The sequence below is a fragment of the Rhipicephalus microplus genome, chromosome 2 (genome assembly GCF_043290135.1).
Source record: "Rhipicephalus microplus isolate Deutch F79 chromosome 2, USDA_Rmic, whole genome shotgun sequence".
NCBI classification, from domain to species: Eukaryota; Metazoa; Arthropoda; class Arachnida; order Ixodida; family Ixodidae; genus Rhipicephalus; species Rhipicephalus microplus.
In genome coordinates this window covers 276,352,639-276,375,305 of record NC_134701.1, presented here as the reverse complement: position 1 = coordinate 276,375,305, position 22,667 = coordinate 276,352,639, and the positions used below count along the sequence as shown (strand labels likewise).

Here is a 22,667-nt window from a genome sequence, read left to right as displayed (position 1 = left end):
TTTTGGGTGCATGGAGAGCGCATACGAGTTGGGTAAAGCAACGAATTTGTTGCTTAAGTTTACGCCACGGTACACTGACTCACCATCCGTCATGACATAACGGCATACTACCGTTAGGTGGACAATGACTTTTCTCTGCTCCTTTACCTTTTAATTTCCCTTCCACAGTGCATGGTAGCTTACCTCGCTCAGCCATGGTTAACCTCCCTGCCTTTATTGCATCCTCATTCTCTCTTTAACCTACAGTAGTGTTAGAACGACACTACAAGTACATGACTCTTATTATCATGCGGTAAAAATGAAAATTTAATTTTGGTATGTATGCAGTTGAACAGTTTTATACTTTTCAGCTGCTGCCCAAGCAGTAAAAAAACGCAGATGTTCTGTGCGCGTGTGTCTTTAATAACTCAATAGCGTTAAAGATAGCGTTAGGTGCAGTGATCACGCAGCGGCGATGGTGTTGATGACGTTGTCGTTAGTTCTGAGTTAACAATCAATCGTGAACGCAAATTTCAGATATTTGCGAAGAAATGATTAATTAAATAACTTGTCTAGGTGAAAATCAAACCCCGGCCTCCCCCGTTGCACAACACAGGATGTAGATGTTCCACCTTACATGCCACTGTTCGAAAATACTTTCTAAAAAATTTATGAGATGGCTGTGTATTGAGAGGCGTCTCTCTAACACATGTAGTATTGCGTGACAGAGTCAATCACACCAGGCGTTAAGACATGTGAACAGTGTAACGATTGAGTTGTTTAAGGTTGCCTATATTTAAAGCTTGGTCTCTCCCTCTTTTCCTTGTGTATCTGTGTATGCAAATAAAATGTAATAAGAATAATTATTATTATTACAGAGTGTGTGGCTGTGTAGGTTCACGTGGAAAATTATGGACGCGTAGTTGGTACTTCATCAGTTCGCAAAAGAAATAACGTGGGAACATTGGAACTGCGTACATCCAGTATAAAAATTCTGGGATAGTTTGAAATGAATAGCTTAAACAAACGTTCTTTTCCTTGTGGCATGTTTGCAGACAAGGCGCACAGAACCCGATTATGACAACGTGTTCTACTTTTGAAGGCGAAGTTCAAGGATATTTAACATTTTAGCTACCTAAACTTATGCTTGACTATTTGTCACTGCTATGTTGTTGTATTTCACTTTTTTTGCTCACCTTGTGCTCTGCTGTATGACATACACTGTCCTTGTTTTTTTTAGTACTCTGCATTTGATTTGCTAATCAAGAAAAAGTGGCGAGAAAGGCACAAAGATCTCCTGTTCATCGTTTTGATCAAACGAAAATCACGAACACAAACAAGGTAGCTGAAGTGTTTGATTCTCATGAGTGATAAAAGTATGAAACGTATCTGTGGTAGAAACACTGTCCACGGTTATTTTTTTCTACACAATTTTTTATTCGCTTAATTACGAAAGAGGGTTGACTACATTTAAATGGTGCAAACATTAAGACCATGAAGATGATGACAGTAGGAATGAGTTGAAGAACTTTGCTCATAATGCACAGCTCTAGCGAAGTACTATACGTGGTTCGTACGTTTAGTCGAAGAGGGCTATGACATCACCCTGCACCAATAGTTAATTTTATAATATAAAACCATTGTAAAAACTCAGGCTAATGATAAGATACGCATCTTCAAAAGCGTAGTTTCTCCAAGCGCAGCCAACTGCGCATCTTCAAGCGCCGTTGGCTGTTCAAAAAACAGGGATAGCTTTTCTTTCAATACTTATAGAGCATAAAAAAAGACCATATGCATCTTACGGCAAAATATTCAAAATAAGAATGAAAACAGAAAAAGGGCGATGAAAAGCATACCTAATAGGTATGAAATACTAATGAAGTTTCATATTCACCTGGTGTCTGATCTTTCAAATCCAAATTTCATTAGCATTAGGAATTTCATCCCTGCCGCACCAACGCTGTCCTGCTTAAATCAGCGAATAGCTCTGCACTTCGCAATCTTTGCTTATTATAGACTACGTAACTTGATTCTGTCTGAAACATGTCAGCACTGGAGGGGTTTGATTAAAGAAGTAATCCCAGACCGGTGTGCTTCGAAAACACATACCTGTACAGTTTGCAAGTTTCAATCCCTCTCACTTCCGTCTCTTTGCATCACACCTTCCGACATTCCTGGACTAGACGTACAATAAACGAGACTTGTTTCAAACGCTAGATCTGAAGTTGTTCTGGCATCAACGGTTCGTCCCTGACGCTAGAAGTCAATCGCAGTAATTGGGGTGTGCAATACTGAGCTTACCAAAACACGGAATTACAGGTCGTGCAAAGAGGATTAAATCCGGTTCTCCTGTCCACAGCACACGAGCAGTTCCAGCATCTCGGTGTTCAGTTATTCTCCTAATTAGGTAAGAGTGAAAAACAACACGAAAAACTGGTCACATTTAACACAGTCAGTTGTGCCAGTGTGCTAAGCATACTTCTAACGAAAAACACATGAAATTGAAACTTCCTGCATAGGGAGAAGAGTTCCTACTTGCTTAACACACACTCAGTCTTTTTATTTCTTCAGACAGACAGACAGACAGACAGACAGACAGACAGACAGACAGACAGACAGACAGACAGACAGACAGACAGACAGACAGACAGACAGATAGATAGATAGATAGATAGATAGATAGATAGATAGATAGATAGATAGATAGATAGATAGATAGATAGATAGATAGATAGATAGATAGATAGATAGATAGATAGATAGATAGACAGACAGACAGACAGACAGACAGACAGACAGACAGACAGACAGACAGACAGACAGATAGATAGATAGATAGATAGATAGATAGATAGATAGATAGATAGATAGATAGATAGATAGATAGATAGATAGATAGATAGATAGATAGATAGATAGATAGACAGATAGACAGACAGACAGACAGACAGACAGACAGACAGACAGACAGACAGACAGACAGACAGACAGATAGATAGATAGATAGATAGATAGATAGATAGATAGATAGATAGATAGATAGATAGATAGACAGACAGACAGACAGACAGACAGACAGACAGACAGACAGACAGACAGACAGACAGACAGATAGACAGATAGACAGATAGATAGATAGATAGATAGATAGATAGATAGATAGATAGATAGATAGATAGATAGATAGATAGATAGATAGATAGATAGATAGATAGATAGACAGACAGACAGACAGACAGACAGACAGACAGACAGACAGACAGACAGATAGACAGATAGATAGATAGATAGATAGATAGATAGATAGATAGATAGATAGATAGATAGATAGATAGATAGATAGATAGATAGATAGATAGACAGACAGACAGACAGACAGACAGACAGACAGACAGACAGACAGATAGACAGATAGATAGATAGATAGATAGATAGATAGATAGATAGATAGATAGATAGATAGATAGATAGATAGATAGATAGATAGATAGATAGATAGATAGATAGATAGATAGATAGATAGATAGATGGACAGACAGACAGACAGACAGACAGACAGACAGACAGAAAGACAGAAAGACAGAAAGACAGATAGATAGATAGATAGATAGATAGATAGATAGATAGATAGATAGATAGATAGATAGATAGATAGATAGATAGATAGATAGATAGATAGATAGATAGATAGATAGATAGATAGATAGATAGGAACTATGCACCATTTCGTGAAAGCAAAAAAAAGGATACTCCAAATATCGCAAACGAGTGATTGGCGTGTAATGAATTGGGTTACAGAATTTCGACGCCTTCATTAGCCTACTGAATATTGCGTGTTCAGGTCTTAGCACTGCTTTTAGCAATATGTCGATCACAGCGCTGCGCTACGCCAGCGCTCTAAAATATCGGGCGCATGTCGCGAAAGCTTGTGCTTAACAGAATATGACCCGTTGGCCCGTGAGCCATGAGCTATCGCTCACATGTGAACGTTGCCGTAGGTGTGGCATGTCGATTCAAACATGTGATCCTGTTGCACACGTCGTTAGCCCCGACAGCTCGTTGGATACTCCCATTCACTTAGTTCTGGCAGTGCCTAAGCTACCTCACGTCAGCTCACCGGGGACAAGGGACATAAACGACTTTGTAAAAACAAAGATGAAAGCACGCGAAGTGTAGAATAGATTTTATGAATGTTCCTAGCCGTTTCCTACAATCGGGCTGCGTGACCTTTCATGACTAACCGGCAAGGTCATATATGCCCACGAATAAAATATCCAGCTTCGCAGCTACTACTTTTAACCAAGATGTATGAAATCAGGTATACACGCACGTCGAATCAGCTCTCCTACGTTTGCTGAGTCCGTCACGTTGTTATTGTTGGATTTTTGTGGTAACATGCCGCAACCAGCTTAGTCACATGACAAGCCTCTCAAGTTATTGACACGCTTCAAGATCCCCCTACTACCGATCTCCTAGCCACTTCCTCGCCAGAGGGGTCGGAAGCAATTCTGACCTCCACCAGCGTGGCAGTTCAGCTCCAGGCCGTACAAAGGACAGAGGAGCTGGCCACCTGCAGGCGGATCACCTACCGCCTCAAGTCTGACGACAATAAAGTTGTGTTCTCTCTTTCTCTCTCTCCAACAAACTTTCCGGAAATCCCCGGTAGTTTTCCTATGCATTCTATGTAAGAATCTTAAAGTTTAACAAATTTCTGAGTAGCGACTATTTTAGCTCAGTGAACTTTTCAATGCGATGAAGTTTTGAGCACTGCGGTGCTGGCATAGCCAATGGGCGTCACGTCCAAATTGTCCATTCATCAGCGACGGTGCGCTATCCCTTGTGCATGTAGCGCCGCAGAGGCAAAGTGTCAGTGTGGCAAACAAAAACGATCCACGTGCGCATCAATAGTGTATAGTGTATAATTGCGTATAGTATATCAATATAAGTCTCAGATTTGGATATTGTCTCGGCACCGAAAGAGTGCGACGAAGAAGTTGTAATGAATGAGGCAGGTAGAAATTCTGTATTTCTATTCGAGGCTCTAGTATTTATTAGAGTGATTGAATAAAACAACTTTATTGCGAGATCCGGCTAGTAGCTGGTCTGGGCCAGACCATTCAGATGGAGGATCGATGACCTTGACTCCCGCTAGCCTACCTGGCCTGCTGTATAGACCGCGTTTGGTCTTATAAATTGGAGCTGACAATCACTGCACGCCACCGTTCCAAGAGAGGTTCTGGAGAGTCTGTTTGCTTCTTGGGAGACCCCCAGAGCATGTGGCTTAAGGAGGCCGCTTCTACTTAACAGGGTTTATATATCGAGTCTGGCTAAATTGCTGTAAACAGTCTGTGTAGCTGATTAGGGCTGCGAAAAGATTGAGCTTGTAATTTTCACCTGTGTGTCGCCTGTTTTCGATCTAATTTTGGCCCTGAGGTGGAGTGAGAATCCACCTCAAGTCACGATTATACTTGGTGTGTTCTATAGTTGCTAGATTTTGTGTCACAGCAGCAAGCTGTACCAGAGACAGGGCTATGAAACATCAACTCTCTGGACAGCTTTGCCTCTTATTGGGCTTTAATAACACTTGTCAAAATAAGAGTTACAGAATTATTTTCAAAATAAATTGCGTTTGACACTTTAATTTTACATATGCTATGCCCGCTGCTGTTCACAGTATCCTGGTGACTATTGAGAGTGAAATATTTGTTCGGGTCTCCCTTAAAGTGACAATTCTTTCTCTCTCTCTCTCTCTCTCTCTCTCTCTCTATATATATATATATATATATATATATATATATATATATATATATATATATATATATATATATATATATATATATATATATATATATATATATGGTGAGCTGTCACTGATAGCTGTAGTGAGGTGAGGTGAGCCAGCTCTTCCCTTTTTCGTCACCACGCCTCTCGTTAATAGCGCGAACAGGACATGGTCTCACAGAGCAGGAGCGCAAGCATCCATGCATCCGCTTCCCTCATCGCTTTGTTCCTACTAAGTTGTCTTCGTTCGTCTCCTTTAACCGTTGGCTAATGCGCTGTGCTAACAGCAGCCGCCCCCGCTTTTACTCCGTGCGCAGGAAGGCAATCAAGGCAACTGTGCTGCTCTTTCCTCTGCTGGGAATCACGCATCTCCTGTTCTGCATCAATCCGCAAGACGAGAACATGGGCCTCAAGGAGGCCTACATGGTCATTAACGCCATACTCCAGTCCTCACAGGCAAGTGCGGCGTCAGCAAAGTGCTCTCTTTTCTCTTTTAATGACAATGTTCATTTTCGTGGACCTTCGAGGCAAAAATTTTGGTCTGTCCGTCCGTCCGTCCGTCCATCTGTCCGTCCGTCCGTCCGTCCTTAACGGTACTTCTAACAGCACCGGGCGATATCCCAAACGGCCGACATCATCCGCAGCGCCCACCAATATTGCTCAAGGTTCAGCGTTCATACTTATGCAATTGTCACTTAAACAATTATTGCACATATCTGAGGCACCATAACAACTCGTCAGTATTCTGTATGTGTGCGATCTTTTACTAGACAAAGCTTACATAAGTAATTATAAGGACCGTAGCGTTTATCACGCTGCGCTGGACATGCAACGTTTGCACGAAAAGGCAAGTGTTTCCAACGCTTTGCTAAGACGACACGGTGGTGGTACCTACCCGTCGCCTTGCGTTCTACGCCTCATCACCTCTGATACGGGCGTGCATGCCGCGCGCTTCGTTTTCCAAGATAACTGCCAGATAAGCGCTCATTTCTCACGTGTGACGTGACCTGATGCGCTTGTTCGGCTCCACTGCACGCTTGAGGCACTCTAATGCAGTGCCTCAAGAATACCATTCACCGATTTTCTTGCGCAGAACAGCAAATCAACGTTTTGTTCACTCTCTCTACATGCAAGACTATCGTCTTTCGACGACATTTGCAGTGTAACATGCAGATACGGTGCCAGTTGTTTTTCTTCTTTGGGTATTCACGAGGTACTATAAGTAACTAGATTATCCGCAGATCTCGAAGGCTCGCTTCTGACATTTGCTTTCCTGAATTTAGTGTCATTCCTTCCTCTTTTCTCACTGCCCGCACTGTGCTCGACGGCAAAAACAAATAGAACTTGAGTGTTCAGCTCGTTCGTCCGTGACGAGCGTAATCGTGCCCGGCACATCTCTTAGGTTTTCAACGATCATTTCTTTGTTTTGCACGCGATCGCCGGAGCTCGTCGGAAATCGCTGCGTACCCCCTCTATCCCCTCTTTCTGTAATCACGGAAGAGTAGAAAACGAAGAAGGCTTGATCTCATTTACTATAGAGTACATCATCGGTACATACTGTGACTTTTTTGTTTTGTTTTTTTTTCTCGTACATTTACGAATAAACCGTACCGCGCACACGTCGTGAGTGTCGGTGACAGTTCGAGTTGAGCGCGTTACTGAGACTCCTAACTTTGCTTTTTTTTTTTTCTGGCGCTTAAAGAAATGACTCACTCGCCATACGCCAAATTGGTGTGGTAGTTTCCGATTCACGCTGCATTACTTGTTCCGAGAGAAGATAGAGAAGCACAAGCGACGTCGTTTCTCACTTCATTTACGTATTTCTACGAGCGCCTAAATCTTTGTTTAAGCCATTATTCGGGAATGAAAGAAATTGAGATTCCGTGGGCCGTTCCACATTCATCCTTTGCGTCGCCCGTCGTGTCAGATATGCACGTCGTAATCGATTATCTCGACAATGGGCTTTAATCGAATCGATTTCATTGTAGTGAATACACAGCAATGTACGCACAGAGCTACGACGAAGTTTTGTGCAAGTCTGCAAGTTCAAGGATGCTCCGTGAAATAGATGATTCGCCATATTCCCGTTCGTAACATTAATAAACAACAGAAGAGGCCACCTGTCAGGACGTCGGCTACAGCTGCCTTGCGTTCAAGAATATTTCGTCACTTTAAACATACAACAGAATATTCATAAACATTTATGAGAAAACAAAGCCTTATAGTCGACAAGGTGACAGAGCTGCAATTGGGGATTTAAACCCGGGACCAACACCTTCTCTGTGTGGATGGTTGCTCTACAACCTAAGGGAACTGTGAGGCTATAGCAGCCAGTATCGCGAAGGCGAATTAATCAGCAATACGGTGGACATGGACGCTGCATAAGGAAAGTATGTCTCGCAGTAGCCCGCCGCGTGGACAAATGCTTTTTCTTGCACGTTTGTTGTTTTTCTGGTTGATTGTCGAAAGTTCGCGCTGTGTACGTGTGTTATAAGTTCGTTTTTTCTCGGCTTGAATGAGCTGCCTTTGGATGCTTTTTCTTCCCCCTTTTTTTTACTTCCATAAATGTGTCTTAAGAACTTATGACGATGTATTTATTTTGCGTAGATCAGTGCTGCACCGGCATTGTTCGAAACGTACGTGTTTTGATAAACTATTGTTTGTGGTAAACAATGTAGTGTGGACTTGTTTATCTCATTAACTAGTGCAACTTTGTCTTGATAATCGAGGGGTTCTTTTTTGTCACTATATGCGTGAATAGATTTTCATAACACGCAGCATTATAACACAGCATCGTGTATAGTTTTTCTCTTTTACCACTATTCACTAATTGTTAACATCAAAACAGTTTAAGTCGAAAGTTAGGCCATCCGGTGTGCCTCGAAGAAAGATGACGGACGAAGAGGGATTACGTCGCCTAGCAGAGCCAAACCTCGAAGAAGGGTGACGTCGCCTAGCATCATATCTTGCCAATGGCGCTTACTTCTCCTCGCCCACTCTCTGAGCACACAGCTGCGTGCTCTGTCTAGTATTGTCTATAGTATACAGCTAGTATAGCAAAGCAAGAAGGTGTAAAAGGTAATTATGGGGTGAGTGGCAGTGGTGCGATGGTGAAGAGAAAAAAGTTAGAGTAAGGCCACCAGCTCCGCAGTGTCTTCAGAGCACGTACCGCTAGTCTATTGTACAGCTACACCAATGGACCTTTTTTTTTTTTTACGAGCGCCATCTGCGCGTGCGCACCGGAAACATTTCGATGGCGTCACCCTGAAACATTTTCGGTGGTTCCTGGCCTCCGAAACCTGTTGGTGCGCCATCTCGGAGGCCATGGATGCCAAGGAACGCACAAGCCCCCACGCTGTCACGTCAATCGGAAATCCAGCAAGTTCACTTTTGGCTCTCGCAGGTAGCGGCGCTGTACCTATTGTGGAAAATGTTCCATGTTTTGCGAGAACTCCTCAAGAAGTTTGCAATCCACAAACTTTTAGTCTGCTGGGTCTCACCATTCTTAAAGAACACGGGTTTCTGGAGCAAAGCAGTCGAACGCTTTAAATCAGGATATTTCATAAATTGAATATTTCATATAAAAAAACCAAAAAAGTTTCTTTACGGTCCTCTATTTTGAAATTTCGTCCAATGAACACATTCGAAGTATACCGAAAGAGGCTATGTATGGCCAAGCTAAAGATAAGTTTTAGATGAAACCATGACAAGCTTGTCTTGACTACACGTTTATTGGTTTTCACCGGAAGCCACGAGAACAGGCTATTGGTCGACGTTGATAGCCGGCACCAGTGACCCATCATTATAAATTGCCGAATGGGTAAAGCCCCTATCGTTTTTTTTTTGCCCGCTTCGTGCTTTAGGTTTAGCCATTTTCATTAGGAACGTCGGCTTGTTGGTCGCATCCCTGTTTCCTTTCCTCTATGATGTTCAAGTAGTTTCTTTTGCATCAATTTCGTTTCTTGCGAATTACTGAAGCGTTGTCGAGCGTGGGAAAGGTTTGCATGTTTCTTTTATTACATATTATAATGAATGAATGAATGAATGAATGAATGAATGAATGAATGACGAAAAATTCTTCTAAACTAATGAGTGACCCCCGTCTTCTTCCGGTTGCAGGGTATTTTCGTGTCTGTACTCTACTGCTTCATGAATTCAGAGGTAAGGCATTTCTCCTTCTGCATAATTTTTTTAAGTCAGAATTTTTAGGTCGTACGTGTCTCACAGCGAGCTGTTCAGCACATATGGTGCAGTAGAACTTTACTGCTTGATATCTTTTCGCGTATCTCAGCTGCCCTGACGCAGTTTTGCAATGAGTGGTGATGAAATGCGATCGTTATCTCTCAAAAGGTGGTCGTTATAAAAAACAAAAAAGCTCTGAAGCACCAATTCGAAACAGTGATCTTCAGTTAAAGTCTCCGTTAAGGGCGTAATTTTTTTCTTACCTTATTATTTCTGTTCATTTTTATATGTGTCTCACATTCGCCTTTTAATGCTGCTTCAGAATTAGATAAGAACAGTGCGTAATTCTGTTTGTAGTTTAGAGCACGCGCGCACGTCAAACTCTTTATCGTGGCGATTAACATAGCAGAGAAATAACAAGAAGGAAGACGCCGTTATCAATGAAAATATGGGAATGCTCTTGCGCCTTGGATGCCACGTTTGAGGCTTGGTTTGAGGCTCGGTATCCGACTGGTATCGATACCAAACTTTAGGCTCGGTATCGATTTGATATGAGGAAAGAGCTGTAACTCAGACTAGCCCTATGAAAAACGACTTCTATGTAACACATATTATTGAGTTGCTGAAAAAGAAAAGGCGCACGCATTCGAAATTGACCGAACAACCGCAGTAGTTTTCCTTCACATGTAGTTCTTTGCTGTATTGAGAGAAATTAGTTCGCTGCATGATTGGATTGAGACTGTATACCTGATTATATCTGATTCTCTGTTACACCAGCTTCGGTTCACAGTGAGATGTCCCGGACCCACTCGGAGAAATGCTGCTTCTTACTGTTGTCTTCGCAGGTGCAGACAGCCGTTCGCAACGCCTACCTCAGGGCTGCTATCCGCCGCAACCCGAACAAGGAGCGCTCTTTCCTGCGCGGCGGCTACTCGCAGACATCGACCGTATTCATGTCGCACTTCAATGGCTCCGTGGCCGAGCACAGTGCCTCACCGAAGGGAGGCTCTAAAGTGGTCCGCAAGTACCCACTTCGGGCCACGGCGGGACCACAGAGGATATCCAGGAATCCCAGTGCGGTAGCTGCCGTCTGAGCAGCCCCGTGCGTTCGCAATATCACCTCAAGAAGCCCTCCTCCTCATGTCCCACTCATCATGGCCGGCTACTCCTCCACGCATAGGACCTTGGTCGATATACTGCTCAGCTCTGGGTGAGTTATGGTCAAAACTCTGGCAACCGACTTTTGAACAAGTGAAACTGATGAAACATTCCTGAGCACGAGGGAAGACAGTGGGACGCAGTGAGCAAGAAGGAACGTAACCACAAGCGGTCAAAACTTCTTCCAAGCTACAAGTGCCTACCTTAGTGTACTTGTGGGCATGCATACGCATGCGCTGATGCAGGAAGTTGCATTGTCAAAGAACCCAAGACCGCTTGTCCAAACATGAGCTTCAGCTGACCCCGGGTTCATCAATTTTTCACCTCTTCAAGCTCCCATTTTCCCCTGAACTCCTGTCTTTTCGAGAAGCCACATTGATATGCGTATCACTTCAATCAACATTACAGTGTACGATTGGTCGAATGCAGGCTTTATATTGCCACCCGTAGTGGCGGGTCAAATGCATGGCCAGTGATACAGGTTGCTATAGAAATAGGTTTGCGCGCTGTCTTTTTCGAGAGCGAGCTCAACCTACGCCTTTTGCCAAGAGCCGTGCTGCTCTACGACCAGTAAACCTCGCCGCGACATCTGAGGTGACGTGACAATAAAAAGCCTGGAACTTTTGTACGACTTGGGAAACATTTCTCAACGAGCTTGAGTGCAGCGCTGCGACTGACCGTTACAATGCGTTTAATAAGGGTGATTAAAGTTACGAAAGAGGAAGTGACAAAATCATGCATGTATTGCTGTGGGTTGTAGCAAAGGTTACACAAGCAGTGTGCCGAGCCTAACAGCTCTGCTTAGAGCTGGCTTCAGCATCGTCGAGAAAAGGAAAGAGAATAAAGGTTTGATTTATAATTCAGAAAACAAATAAAGAAGGAAAGAAAGAAAGGATGAATGAAAGAAAGAAATAAAGGAATAAATAAATAAATAAATAAATAAATAAATAAATAAATAAATAAATAAATAAATAAATAAATAAAGAAAGAAAGAAAGAAAGAAAGAAAGAAAGAAAGAAAGAAAGAAAGAAAGAAAGAAAGAAAGAAAGAAAGAAAGTATGCCAGAGCGGAGGTCACAATTGAAATTCTGCAATTAATAAAGTAGTGTTATAGCTGTATCGATAACAGTTGCGCATACTAGAGGAAATTTATTCACCAAAAGGTCGCATCAGAACATTGTTTACGTGATACAGTAAAATCTCGTAAATTCTAGTTCGAAGAGGGCGATAAATCTGTTCGGATTAGTGCGCTGGAACTATAGAATGAAAAGATATCGTGCCACACTGAGCGGACAGGGCCCGAAGCAGGCACCTTTGTACTCGTAATCACGAATTAGGCTATACTAAGTGCCTGCGACACCTGATTTCATAAATTAGGTTCATGGAGCTGCAACAGTGAACAGTAATTGATTGATGAGCCAGCGATACGCCAGTAAAAAACACTGACATGTACTGGTGTGAGCAGTGAGCCTCAGTGCAAAACATATGACGGCATTTATGTTGCAAAACATGTTTATTTACATGATGGCGATAAGGAAATCCAAGTTAAACTTAATCAGTAATTTGCACTTGGTTGCGTATCTTCTGTCAAGACTTCACCAGCATCGTTTGCAGTTTGTCCAATAACTCCAGCGCAGCGTGCGAATTCTCATCGGCTGAAAAAGAGTTCCCCCATCGAAATGCACAGGGCTGTGCTGGTACCAGGACATCAGTTCGAATTAACCATAACTTCAAATTAATGACCTTTTACTCAACACCCTTAGAAGGCGTATGAATAGCGAGAGGTACGCTCATAACTGGTTAGCCCTCACTATCATCCGTCACATGTAACGTTCGAATCAGGCTTTCGCTTCATCTGAACTAACCAGCTACTTAGACGCTCTGCGTAGAAATCACAAGGTGGTTGCTAGTGAACCGTCTCAGCCATGCACGACTTAGGCACTAAATTGGAAAACGTCGTGGTCTCACCTTGACCAAATAAACTCTGTCACGAGGCACCACGTGTCACGCCCGCCGCTTTTTAACGCCCTCTTCATGTTCGCGCTTTCGTGTTTTAAACCAGAAACCTTGAATGAGCACACACCGCGAAATCTCGCGAAGGTGCATGCATTTAGCGACAAGTGTTATTATTAAGATGTCTGCCATCTCCTTTTTTAGCTTTTGCCGTAACTTGACGACGAGACAACGCCTTCTTTGAATCTTACCGGAATGCATCCTACCAAGCCTGGAGGTTTCTCGACGCGCAAGCTAACTTGCGCTCACTCGCGTTTCTTCTCAGCCTAATCAATATGCGCACGCTAAGGTGTGCTCGCTCGACCTTGGCGTCGGGAAATTTAACGTCTCCTGCGGCGGGCTGTGGCGTGTTCGAGAGGAATAACGCTACCATCACATGCGTTACTACGAAACCTACTCTTTGAAAAAAAAAAACAAATGAGCAGCTGGGCAGTGAACGAGCGCTCGGTAATAACTTACGCAAAGTTTTACGGATATACGGAAAGCTGCCCCTATAGAGCGGTGGAGATGCTTCAATTGTTCAAGAGGGAACTTCACTGTCATCCCATGTTTGTTTGTTTTTTCGCAAACATTGCATGCCTTGCAGTCAGAGAACAATCGAGTACGGGTTGCGTCTATGCAACCACCTATACATTTGTTACTTGAAAAACCATTGCTCAAAGCATCATTAAAATATCTTCTATTTACTTCTAATAGCTTAACTTAGTTTACGTGTGCCATTTTTTATGCCATTTTGCAACTTTTATTCTGGTTTCTGTTTGTGCTTATTTTGTTATATTCTTTCTTTCTAACAGCTTGTTTTTTTTGTTGAAATAGAAAATAAAGTAAGGAGTTTTGTCACCGTTACTTGGCGACGGCTACCCCTTTCCACTTCATTGGTAGCCGTCGCGAAGTAACGATGACAAAAACCATTTAGCTTTTTTTTATTCATTCAATTTTTACTATATTGCTTTTGATAATTGCATTTATTACTTTGTATATTGCATTTCTCAATTTTTTGTATATTTTCGTAATCCTAATATTTCATTTCGTATATTTAAACTGTTTTTACCAGTTACCACCTGCCAATCTGCCAATTTTAGAATTCATTTTTTCCTCATTTTAATCGGAAGGCCCCTGTTAAAATTTTTAAACTTTAAGACCTTCGTCTGTATACAGGAATTTCGTAACTGATGTTTAACTGATAACTGGTATGACCTAACCGTTTAACTAAAAAATATTCTTCTGGATAAAAACTTGGTATTCTCTTTTGATGCCCCTTCTCTTTGTTGATTGTTCACACTGACCTGACTTTTCCTAATTTTTACTTGCATTACGCAGCTTCAAGAGCCACGCCCATCCTTTACGATACAGAAAGAAGAAAAACAAGAAGAAAAAAAAAGAAATCTGAGCCTAGCTGATTTTGACTCCTCTATGGTGCAGCTAAACGTCTGGGTGCGTCGGACTGGTGCTTCGAAAAGGACGAACAGTTTGATTGAACGGACACTTCTGCGACAGACGGAAGAGCGTGGAAGACGTGACAGAAGATGGCAGCTATTCTAGTACCTCAGTTTTATAGCGTGCATATATCGTGTGTTTCGTGTTGTTTCGTTCCCTTCGTGAAAACTCGTTGTGCCAACCTTCAGGTATCGACGTTCGCTGTGCAACCACGATTTGGATTGTCGTCGCGCCTCCGGTTTTTACGCGGTTTTGTCCTCGCGAGGTAACGAGAAATAAAGTCACTACGAATGAAGAGATGAAAGAATGTCTGCTCATCTAGCCACGTTGCCCTGAGTGACTGAGTGACTGAGTGACTGAGTAAGTGACTGAGTGACTGAGTGAGTGACTGAGTGACTGAGTGAGTGACTGAGTGAGTGACTGAGTGAGTGACTGAGTGACTGAGTGACTGAGTGACTGACTGAGTGAGTGAGTGAGTGAGTGAGTGAGTGACTGAGTGACTGAGTGAGTGAGTGACTGACTGACTGACTGACTGACTGAGTGAGTGAGTGAGTGAGTGAGTGAGTGAGTGAGTGAGTGAGTGAATGAGTGAGCACTACACACTCGAACATCTGACCGAGTTGACCAGGTCGAAAAAGCGGCATGGTGAGTCTCAGAAACATGACAATTTCTGCTTTCGCTTTCTTCCATGTCGTTTGTAATTGTTAAGTTAGTATTTCAAATATTTCAAAATTACTGCCTTTCAATAATTTCACGAAATCTAAAGCAAAGGAACGATAATTATATGCTAGTAACCTCTAAAACGTACGAATAATCAGCCCATTCATGCTAGCTTATTAGATGCTTCCTTCAGCACAAGTAATCTTTTTTGGCACAAAAGCTCTTCGTTCTAACCTATTCGGGAAACCTTCGCATTCTTCTCCGCTGCAGTGGTCTAGTGGCTAAGGTACTCGGCAGCTGACCCGCGGGTCGTGGGATCAAATACCGCCTGCGGCGGGTGCATTTTTGATGAAGGCGAAAGTGCCGGAAACCCGTGTGCTTAGATTTGGGGGCACGTTAAATAACCCCGGGAGGTCGAAATCTCCGGAGTCCTCCACTACGGCGTCTCTCATGATCATATGGTGGTTTTAGGACGTTAAACCCTTCTTTTAATTAATCAATCACATCAAAGCTTTGTATTCATAAAAGAGTTATTTTATAATTTTTTTGTAAATGCAATTGGAGGTCAACCACGCTGCTGGAGTCGTTATCAGCAAAGGTGGATAGCTTGCGGCGAAGCGCCCTCAGCCTATGAAAAGTTTCATAAGTGCAGCGGAAGCTTGCTAGCCCGCATCCTATTTACCTATTTCGAACTCGGAAAAAACTGTGTCTCTTTTTACCTAACCTGCGGTTTCCTTCCCTCTCGATTCTACGAGATTTAACCCCCTAACGGACACAGCGAGAATGTCTAAAATACACCAACGGCACTTTGCGAGCACGGCGAATGGAATATTCTTTAAACTAAGAGCCAACTGTTGAGTGCAGCCGCAATTGGGGCCTGTGCACGACGAAGTTCAGTCCAGACTTCCACGAGGCTTTTGGCACACTGGCAGTAGAAATTGTCGACTGTGACATTCCACCTTCTGCGTAAGAGAGAGAAAGAGAGAGAGAGGGGAGAATGGGATGGCTACAAGCTTGCTCCGGCCTGTACAACCGGTAAGCCACAACGAACGCTCCGAGCACGTAGTTTCAGTCCGGGCCCATTAGCGAAACCGCCAAAGTCGCGTCCACGTGGCGCTGTAATGCGAAAAGCTATGCCGGCACGTGTACCCCTATGAGACTGCAGTATTGCAGCGCGTTCCGCAACAGCAGCTCTCGGAAAACCATAATGAGAAAAAAAAAACTTTGTGCGTGTGTTTGTGCGTGAGAGAGAGAGAGAGATAGGTTTATTTACAGAAAGGCAGACAGGTTGGCTGCACGCGAGCTTCCTATGAAAAGATGCATCACGAACTACTATCAGTGTCCACCAAGAAAAAAAAGAGTGAGATAAAAAAAAGGTGTTACCAAAACATCAGAGATTTTACGTCTCGAAACCGCAGTATGACTATGAGAAATGCCGTAGGGGAGGGGTCCAGAAATTTTGACCATCTGGTGTTTTGTAAGGTGCCCTGCCACCGAATCATTTCGCCTCCAGGTAAATGGGACCGCCCCAGCCGGGTGGTTTCGAGATTAAGAAAAAATGGTAAAATGTGAAAGTTAAAGTGGTCGAATATTTCAGGAACCTTCTAGTTTCCTGGTAGCAGGGAATGGAAAATATTTAATGAACCAACGAAGTTATTAGGACTTTAACTTAAGTGAGTTGGTATATTATTATACCATCAAGGAGGGGGAAGGGAACAGGCGCAGTTTACCTCAGTGGTGCACGGCAAGAACTTGCAGAGGGAACAAGCTGCCCTCTGAAACCCGTGTACCTGCCCGCGCCACCAGACACGTTCTCGCCACCACATTTGTCACGTGACGCGTTCACGTCACTAGTATTACACGATTTTTGCGGGAAAATGTCAGGCAAATAGCGTTATGGGCGTTTGGCGGAAACATGTCGTGTGGCTAGTGCGGCGTGGTTTTGCGTGACGTGACTAGCGTTACGTAGATTCTTCATGTTCCTTTTTCCTCCTTAATCTGTGTTTCGACTTCTTGCATCGTCTTTCTCTGTTTCTTTCTCTTTCTGTGTTGATCGTTTTTTTTTTCTTTTTGTCTAATTCTTTCCATTTCTTCTTTCTCTACCTCTCGTTTTCTTGTTATCTCTCTATTATTTTTCTCCAAACTTCTTCTTTTGCTCATCAGAGTTGTTGCCTTCCGCAGCGGACAAATTGGTCCCGAAATGTTTCTGTGAGAATCTGTCGTGCTTAATTGTCAACGAGTTTTTTTTTTTGCGTGCGTGTGTGCGTGTGCGTGTGCGCGTGTGCGTTTGTGTGTGTACGCGCGTGCGTGCGTGTGCACACGTGCATGTGTGTGCGTGTGCGTGTGTGTGTGTGTGTGTGTACGCGCGTGCGTGCGTGTGCACACGTGCATGTGTGTGCGTGTGCGTGTGCGTGTGTGTGTGTGTGTGTGTGTGTGTGTGTGTGTGTGTGTGTGTGTGTGTGTGTGTGTGTGTGTGTGTGTGTGTGTGTGTGTGTGTGTGTGTGGTGTGGTTAGGTGTCTTTTCTTTAGTCCTCTGTAAGGAAGTGTATTATAACCGCAGTTTTAGTAAAGAATAAAGCAACAACGTAAGTCATAAACCGCCCAGTAGTCTTTTTTTGCTTACTTTCACACATTAATTATTGTTCTTCGGGATTCATAAAACAAACAAAATGTTTTATCAGAAATTTGGCTTGTTGGCCATATCTTACAAGAGAAAGTTACAGGATGCAAATGGAAAGCTGTGAAAAAGCTTGCATACGAATTAATATTTTGATTGAAACGAAAGAAATAAAGACGACGTAGTACACTTATACCTTCTTCGTTCAAATGAATTAATAAAGAAAGGAAGATCTGGGGGCTCGTTTCTTTGTTTGACACAAGCTCAATGAAAACGGTCAGCCAATGAAGCCAGGGAAAGTCTACGGGACGGTAAATCATAAGCTGTCCGCTCCTTTCAAAGGTCGCGTGGTGCCTGACACCAGCTGGCCAAAAGAGTATTCAACACTAGCACTCATAGCTATGAGTGCCATTGGCTCATGCTCCCCGGTTACCGTATACATAAATACGCGACAGTAAGTGTTCATGGGGACGAGCGCCTCTGTAGCTCAATTATTAAACATCGGGTGCGTAACTCAAAGGTTGCACCTTTGGTACCTGCCTCCGCCAAGTTGTTTTTTGTTGTTGTTGTTAACCTTACTTTCCTCACATATGCATCACATCTATTACAACACACTTAGAACAGTACAGTTAACGTCTTGTATACCTTCCTCGGCTGCATTATCTGCTGGTTTTCACTGTTGCAATGGGCGGTGCATCGTAAGTGTGTTTTTTAAGTATATTTTTATTTCTTTGTTTAATTGTGTTCACTTTGCTTACTTTTCTTGCTGATTATTTTGGCAAGAATTTTGCGGATTGCAACATAACGTGAAAGGAGGTGATCTAAGAAGACGCTGTTTTGAATAGAAGTACCTCCGCTTCCATCCCACGAAATATGTTACAAATAACAACTCGTAGAAGCTGTGATTGGTAACACCAGCAGAATTTCTTGACTTCTACATTTACCGGTGTTTCATTTAACCGGAATACTAACACGTGTTATAAGAGTTAGTTTTCACGCTGATGAAAAGGGCTTGACTTCCTCTCACTCGCAGAGCCCTTAGGAATGCTGTTCTAATCAGGAATTTACTGTACTACCCTTATGGCAACTCTATTAAAAAAGCATCTCACCGTGATCAGCTTTCCCTGAGTCCCATGTCACCACGCCTATATACAGACCAGTGGCGGATCCAGAGGGGAAGAGTGGTAGGTGTAATCGCGCTCCCCTCCCCCCCCCCCCCCCCAAAGTCTGTGCCAGCACTATCCCCCTCACTTTAGTACTTATAGTCCATCTTCTATCGCCAATTAGGACATTAAAGTGAAACCACTATGAACACACATTAGCAGTATTTATGCTATGAAGGAGTTTTTCTGCTAGTAAAAACAAAACGTCGCCACCACGCCTCCCTTAGCAATGTTTCTTCAGGCGACCGCCCCGCTCCCTAAAATGGGTGGCTGGATTTGCCCCTGATACGTTCACAATCTATCGAAAAGTTGAAGAGTGGAACAGCAGTGATGGTGTCAGGGAAGTTCTTTAACAAATGTATCTTTAAGACTCGATTACTCACGGCGTTTCGTGTGCTCCTCGCACCATGTATTGATCTCACACTTACATACTGCTTCGTTCTGAACATCCTTTTTATTTATCCTCCCACCTCTACAAAAAAAAAACAAGCAGCTGCGTTCAAACACCATTACTTCAGTCTACACTTTGAGAACTTCGAGGGCCTAATATATTATTGTTTCTAGAGCGTACAACGTTTTTTTTTTTTTACTTTTTAATGCGATGGGCAAAGATCTCCATATAAAAAACATGAAATATAAAAACTCTATAGTTCAAAGCCAAACCAAAGGAAGTGAAATCAAACGCGGTATCGGCTGTTCCTCCCGCCCAAACTTAAGAGCAAAGGATGACCTCAAGACACCTTAAGTGTCTTCCAAATGAAGTTTATTAATCTGCTCAAAGTCGCTCCTTCCATCCTCACACACACACACACACACACACACATATATATATATATATATATATATATATATATATATATATATATATATATATATATATATATATATATATATATATATATATATGTCTAACGTAAACGCTGTACTTTTATCAGCCGGGCCTCAGGACCACTTCTACCAGCAAAAAGGAACATAAATTAGTCACTAGCTGCTATATTATATACCGCAACTTATATGACTTTTTCTTGATGCCTTGCCACAAATGGTCGTGCGCCCTTAGGCGACTACGAAATGAGAATCGACCAGGGGTCGAGCAGGCGGGGCCTCCTTAGCTCTCCCGATGAAGCGCTCCATGAAAAGGTCTCAGCTAGCAAGAACATCAAAAATGATCAACTCTCAAGTCATTATACGCTTTCGACACACTTCAGTAGCCTAGGAAGATTTACTGCACTTATCTTTTTCATAGCACACAAACAAAAGTTCTAAGCCACTGCTGCCGACAAAAATGTGCGAAGTGCTTATTTGCTATACTGAAGGTTTTCCTACTAATATAGGCTTTAATTAAAGCCCGTCTTACTACCACTGTTAACTTTTTCTTAATAAGTAAAAGCTAGATGTCTCATCAAACGTGAAAATACACTGTCAGAGTTGGGGTCAACATATGTAATGCAAAAAAATAAAATCATGTTACGTGACTATATGACGACATCGTAGCATGACGCATCGCGAGAGAGAGAGAAAGAGAAAAAAATAACGTTTATTTGCCCCCGTCTAGAATGACGGGGGAGGAAGCTTCGGCCTCTGCCCCCAATCATCTCCCTAGCCATCGGCCGGAATCCCTTCGGACTCGGCGGCAGTCAGGGCGAGACCGATGACTTGACGCTGTTCGTCGGTGTAACGGCTGTGTAATAAGGCCTCCCAGGAATCTACGTTTCTACTTAGATCATTGTAGGATGGGCAGGTCCATACCATGTGCACTAAACCAGCAGTGCTGTTGCAGTGCGCACATCTGGAGTTGAACACTTCCGGGTGCGTTTTACTGTACAGGTGAGGGTTAGAAAACACCCCTGTTTGCAATTTTAGCCACATAATTTCCTCCTTTTTGCTCAGCTGTTCGGCTGCCTCTGGATAAATCTTACGGTGGAATTTATAGTGTGCGGTGATTTCCTGAAACGTTCGTAGTCCGATCACCAAAGGCAAGCAGCATTGGGCTCAGTCAGTACTTGGGAGGGAGACGCATCGCGAAAAATTTGCACACTCTGTCTACCAAATTGGCGTCACATGAGAACGTGATCAAAGGACGTCAACTTATGAGTAGAGGTACTGACCAATCCCGGAAGCACTGTTAATTTTTTGAGGGGCAGAAAGCTTGCAATACCTGTGCTCGTGCAGGCTGTGTACTTAACTACGTAGGGAGGGAAGCAACAAAAGGGAGAAGGCAGGGAGGTTAACCAGAAAGACATCCGGTTGGCTACCCTACACTGGGGGATTAGGAAAGGAGACAAGAAAGAAGAGAAAGAGGCAAGAGAGGGAAAAGAAAAAAAGGGGGTGGGGGAGAGACTGACAGTAATTTCACTGCAGCGCGTAGAACTCTACCGCATGTCAGAGGCGTTCACACAAGCCTGTCTTTCTCAGGAAACACAGCAGGGCTTTCACTGCCTTGTGGCCTGTCGAGGCATGTGGACGCTGCTGTAACTACGTAAAAGCGCAGAAAGTTATCGGGGAGGGATGCTAGGTGTAGGTGGGCACAATTTACTGAGGTGGTAAGGCAGATGGCTAACGCCCTCGATTCGACTTAGGCATTAGGAACCGTGCGAACTTCCACCTGCACCTGCACCCCCTCACGCAGGGTGCCAACCTTTTGCTTAAGTTAGCTGGCTATCTGTGGATTGTTTGTCGATTTATCTGTCGTAAATCTTCTCTAGGAGAACTTCGTCCACCACAAAATGGTGACCATGAAAACACACGCGAATACCTCACGTTGTAAGCTAGTGATTCGGCTCTTACCCACCCCGATGGAGATTGGCCACGAACCCGTGGTTAATGAAGAAAAAGGTTTAGAATTGAGACGACGTAAGAAGAAAAGAAAGCCTAATTGGTCGAGTCAGGAGTAAAAAAGTTATTTTTTCAGATGATTATTTCATGTTGCAACATACTAAGTATACAGACAGTTTCAAGATTGCAAGCGTTGTGCCCCAACAAAACTTCCGGTCACCCCATTTACCAGCACGTAACGTCGAAACTTAGCGGACATTTTCCCGTATTTTCAAAAGTAAAGATCGTCTCTTATTAGTTTTTATGATAAAAAGAACGTGCGTAATGTTTGAAGTAATCCTTTCTGGTTTTTATGTAACTCAAAAAAAAACATTTATTTGAATATATTTTGCCAAATAAGTTAAGGAAAGTGTAGAAAATCAGCGGGACATTTTTAACGCTCTTATTGCCCACCGATCATATTGAGGCACATCGGTGGAAAAAACCGGATGTCGTCAAAGGCCTGTGTTTGTAAACAATAAAAGGGTCTATAGCAATGCAATGGTTTGCCATCGGCTAATAAGAAAAAAAGCAGAAGTGGAACATTTCGAATGAAAATAAATTACCAAGAATTTTTTTTGTGTCGCCAAAAAATCACATACGGCTCAGGAGATGTTCCGGTTGCTGTGGCCCAGTGAGGCCACATGAGAAAGAATATTTTTCGAAATAAAAGTTGTTCTAACACAGCAGTATGTGACCGTTTATTTTCTTTCTCTGCATAATCTAGTGAAATTCACCTTCTCTTTGTAGTTGCGGCATGCCTGAAGTATATTTTCCCCTTGATATCGGCGCCTACAGCAACGCTTCGACAAGTACTCACCGTATCCAACTGCACGATTTACACGAAATGACGAGATGCACAAC

General features: G+C 43.0%; 1 protein-coding gene across 1 annotated transcript in view; it reads left to right on the top strand.

The window, feature by feature from the left end:
• Positions 1-14,844, top strand: part of LOC119162961 (corticotropin-releasing factor receptor 2-like) — a 200,666-nt gene extending 185,822 nt beyond the window's left edge. Inside the window, exons 9-12 of the mRNA XM_075882053.1 lie at positions 6,078-6,216; positions 9,880-9,921; positions 10,788-11,152; positions 14,433-14,844. Of these exons, the coding sequence (XP_075738168.1) occupies positions 6,078-6,216; positions 9,880-9,921; positions 10,788-11,036 (430 nt within the window). The 3' untranslated portion in view covers positions 11,037-11,152; positions 14,433-14,844. The remainder of the gene's footprint in view (positions 1-6,077; positions 6,217-9,879; positions 9,922-10,787; positions 11,153-14,432) is intronic.
• The last annotated feature ends 7,823 nt before the right edge of the window (positions 14,845-22,667 follow it).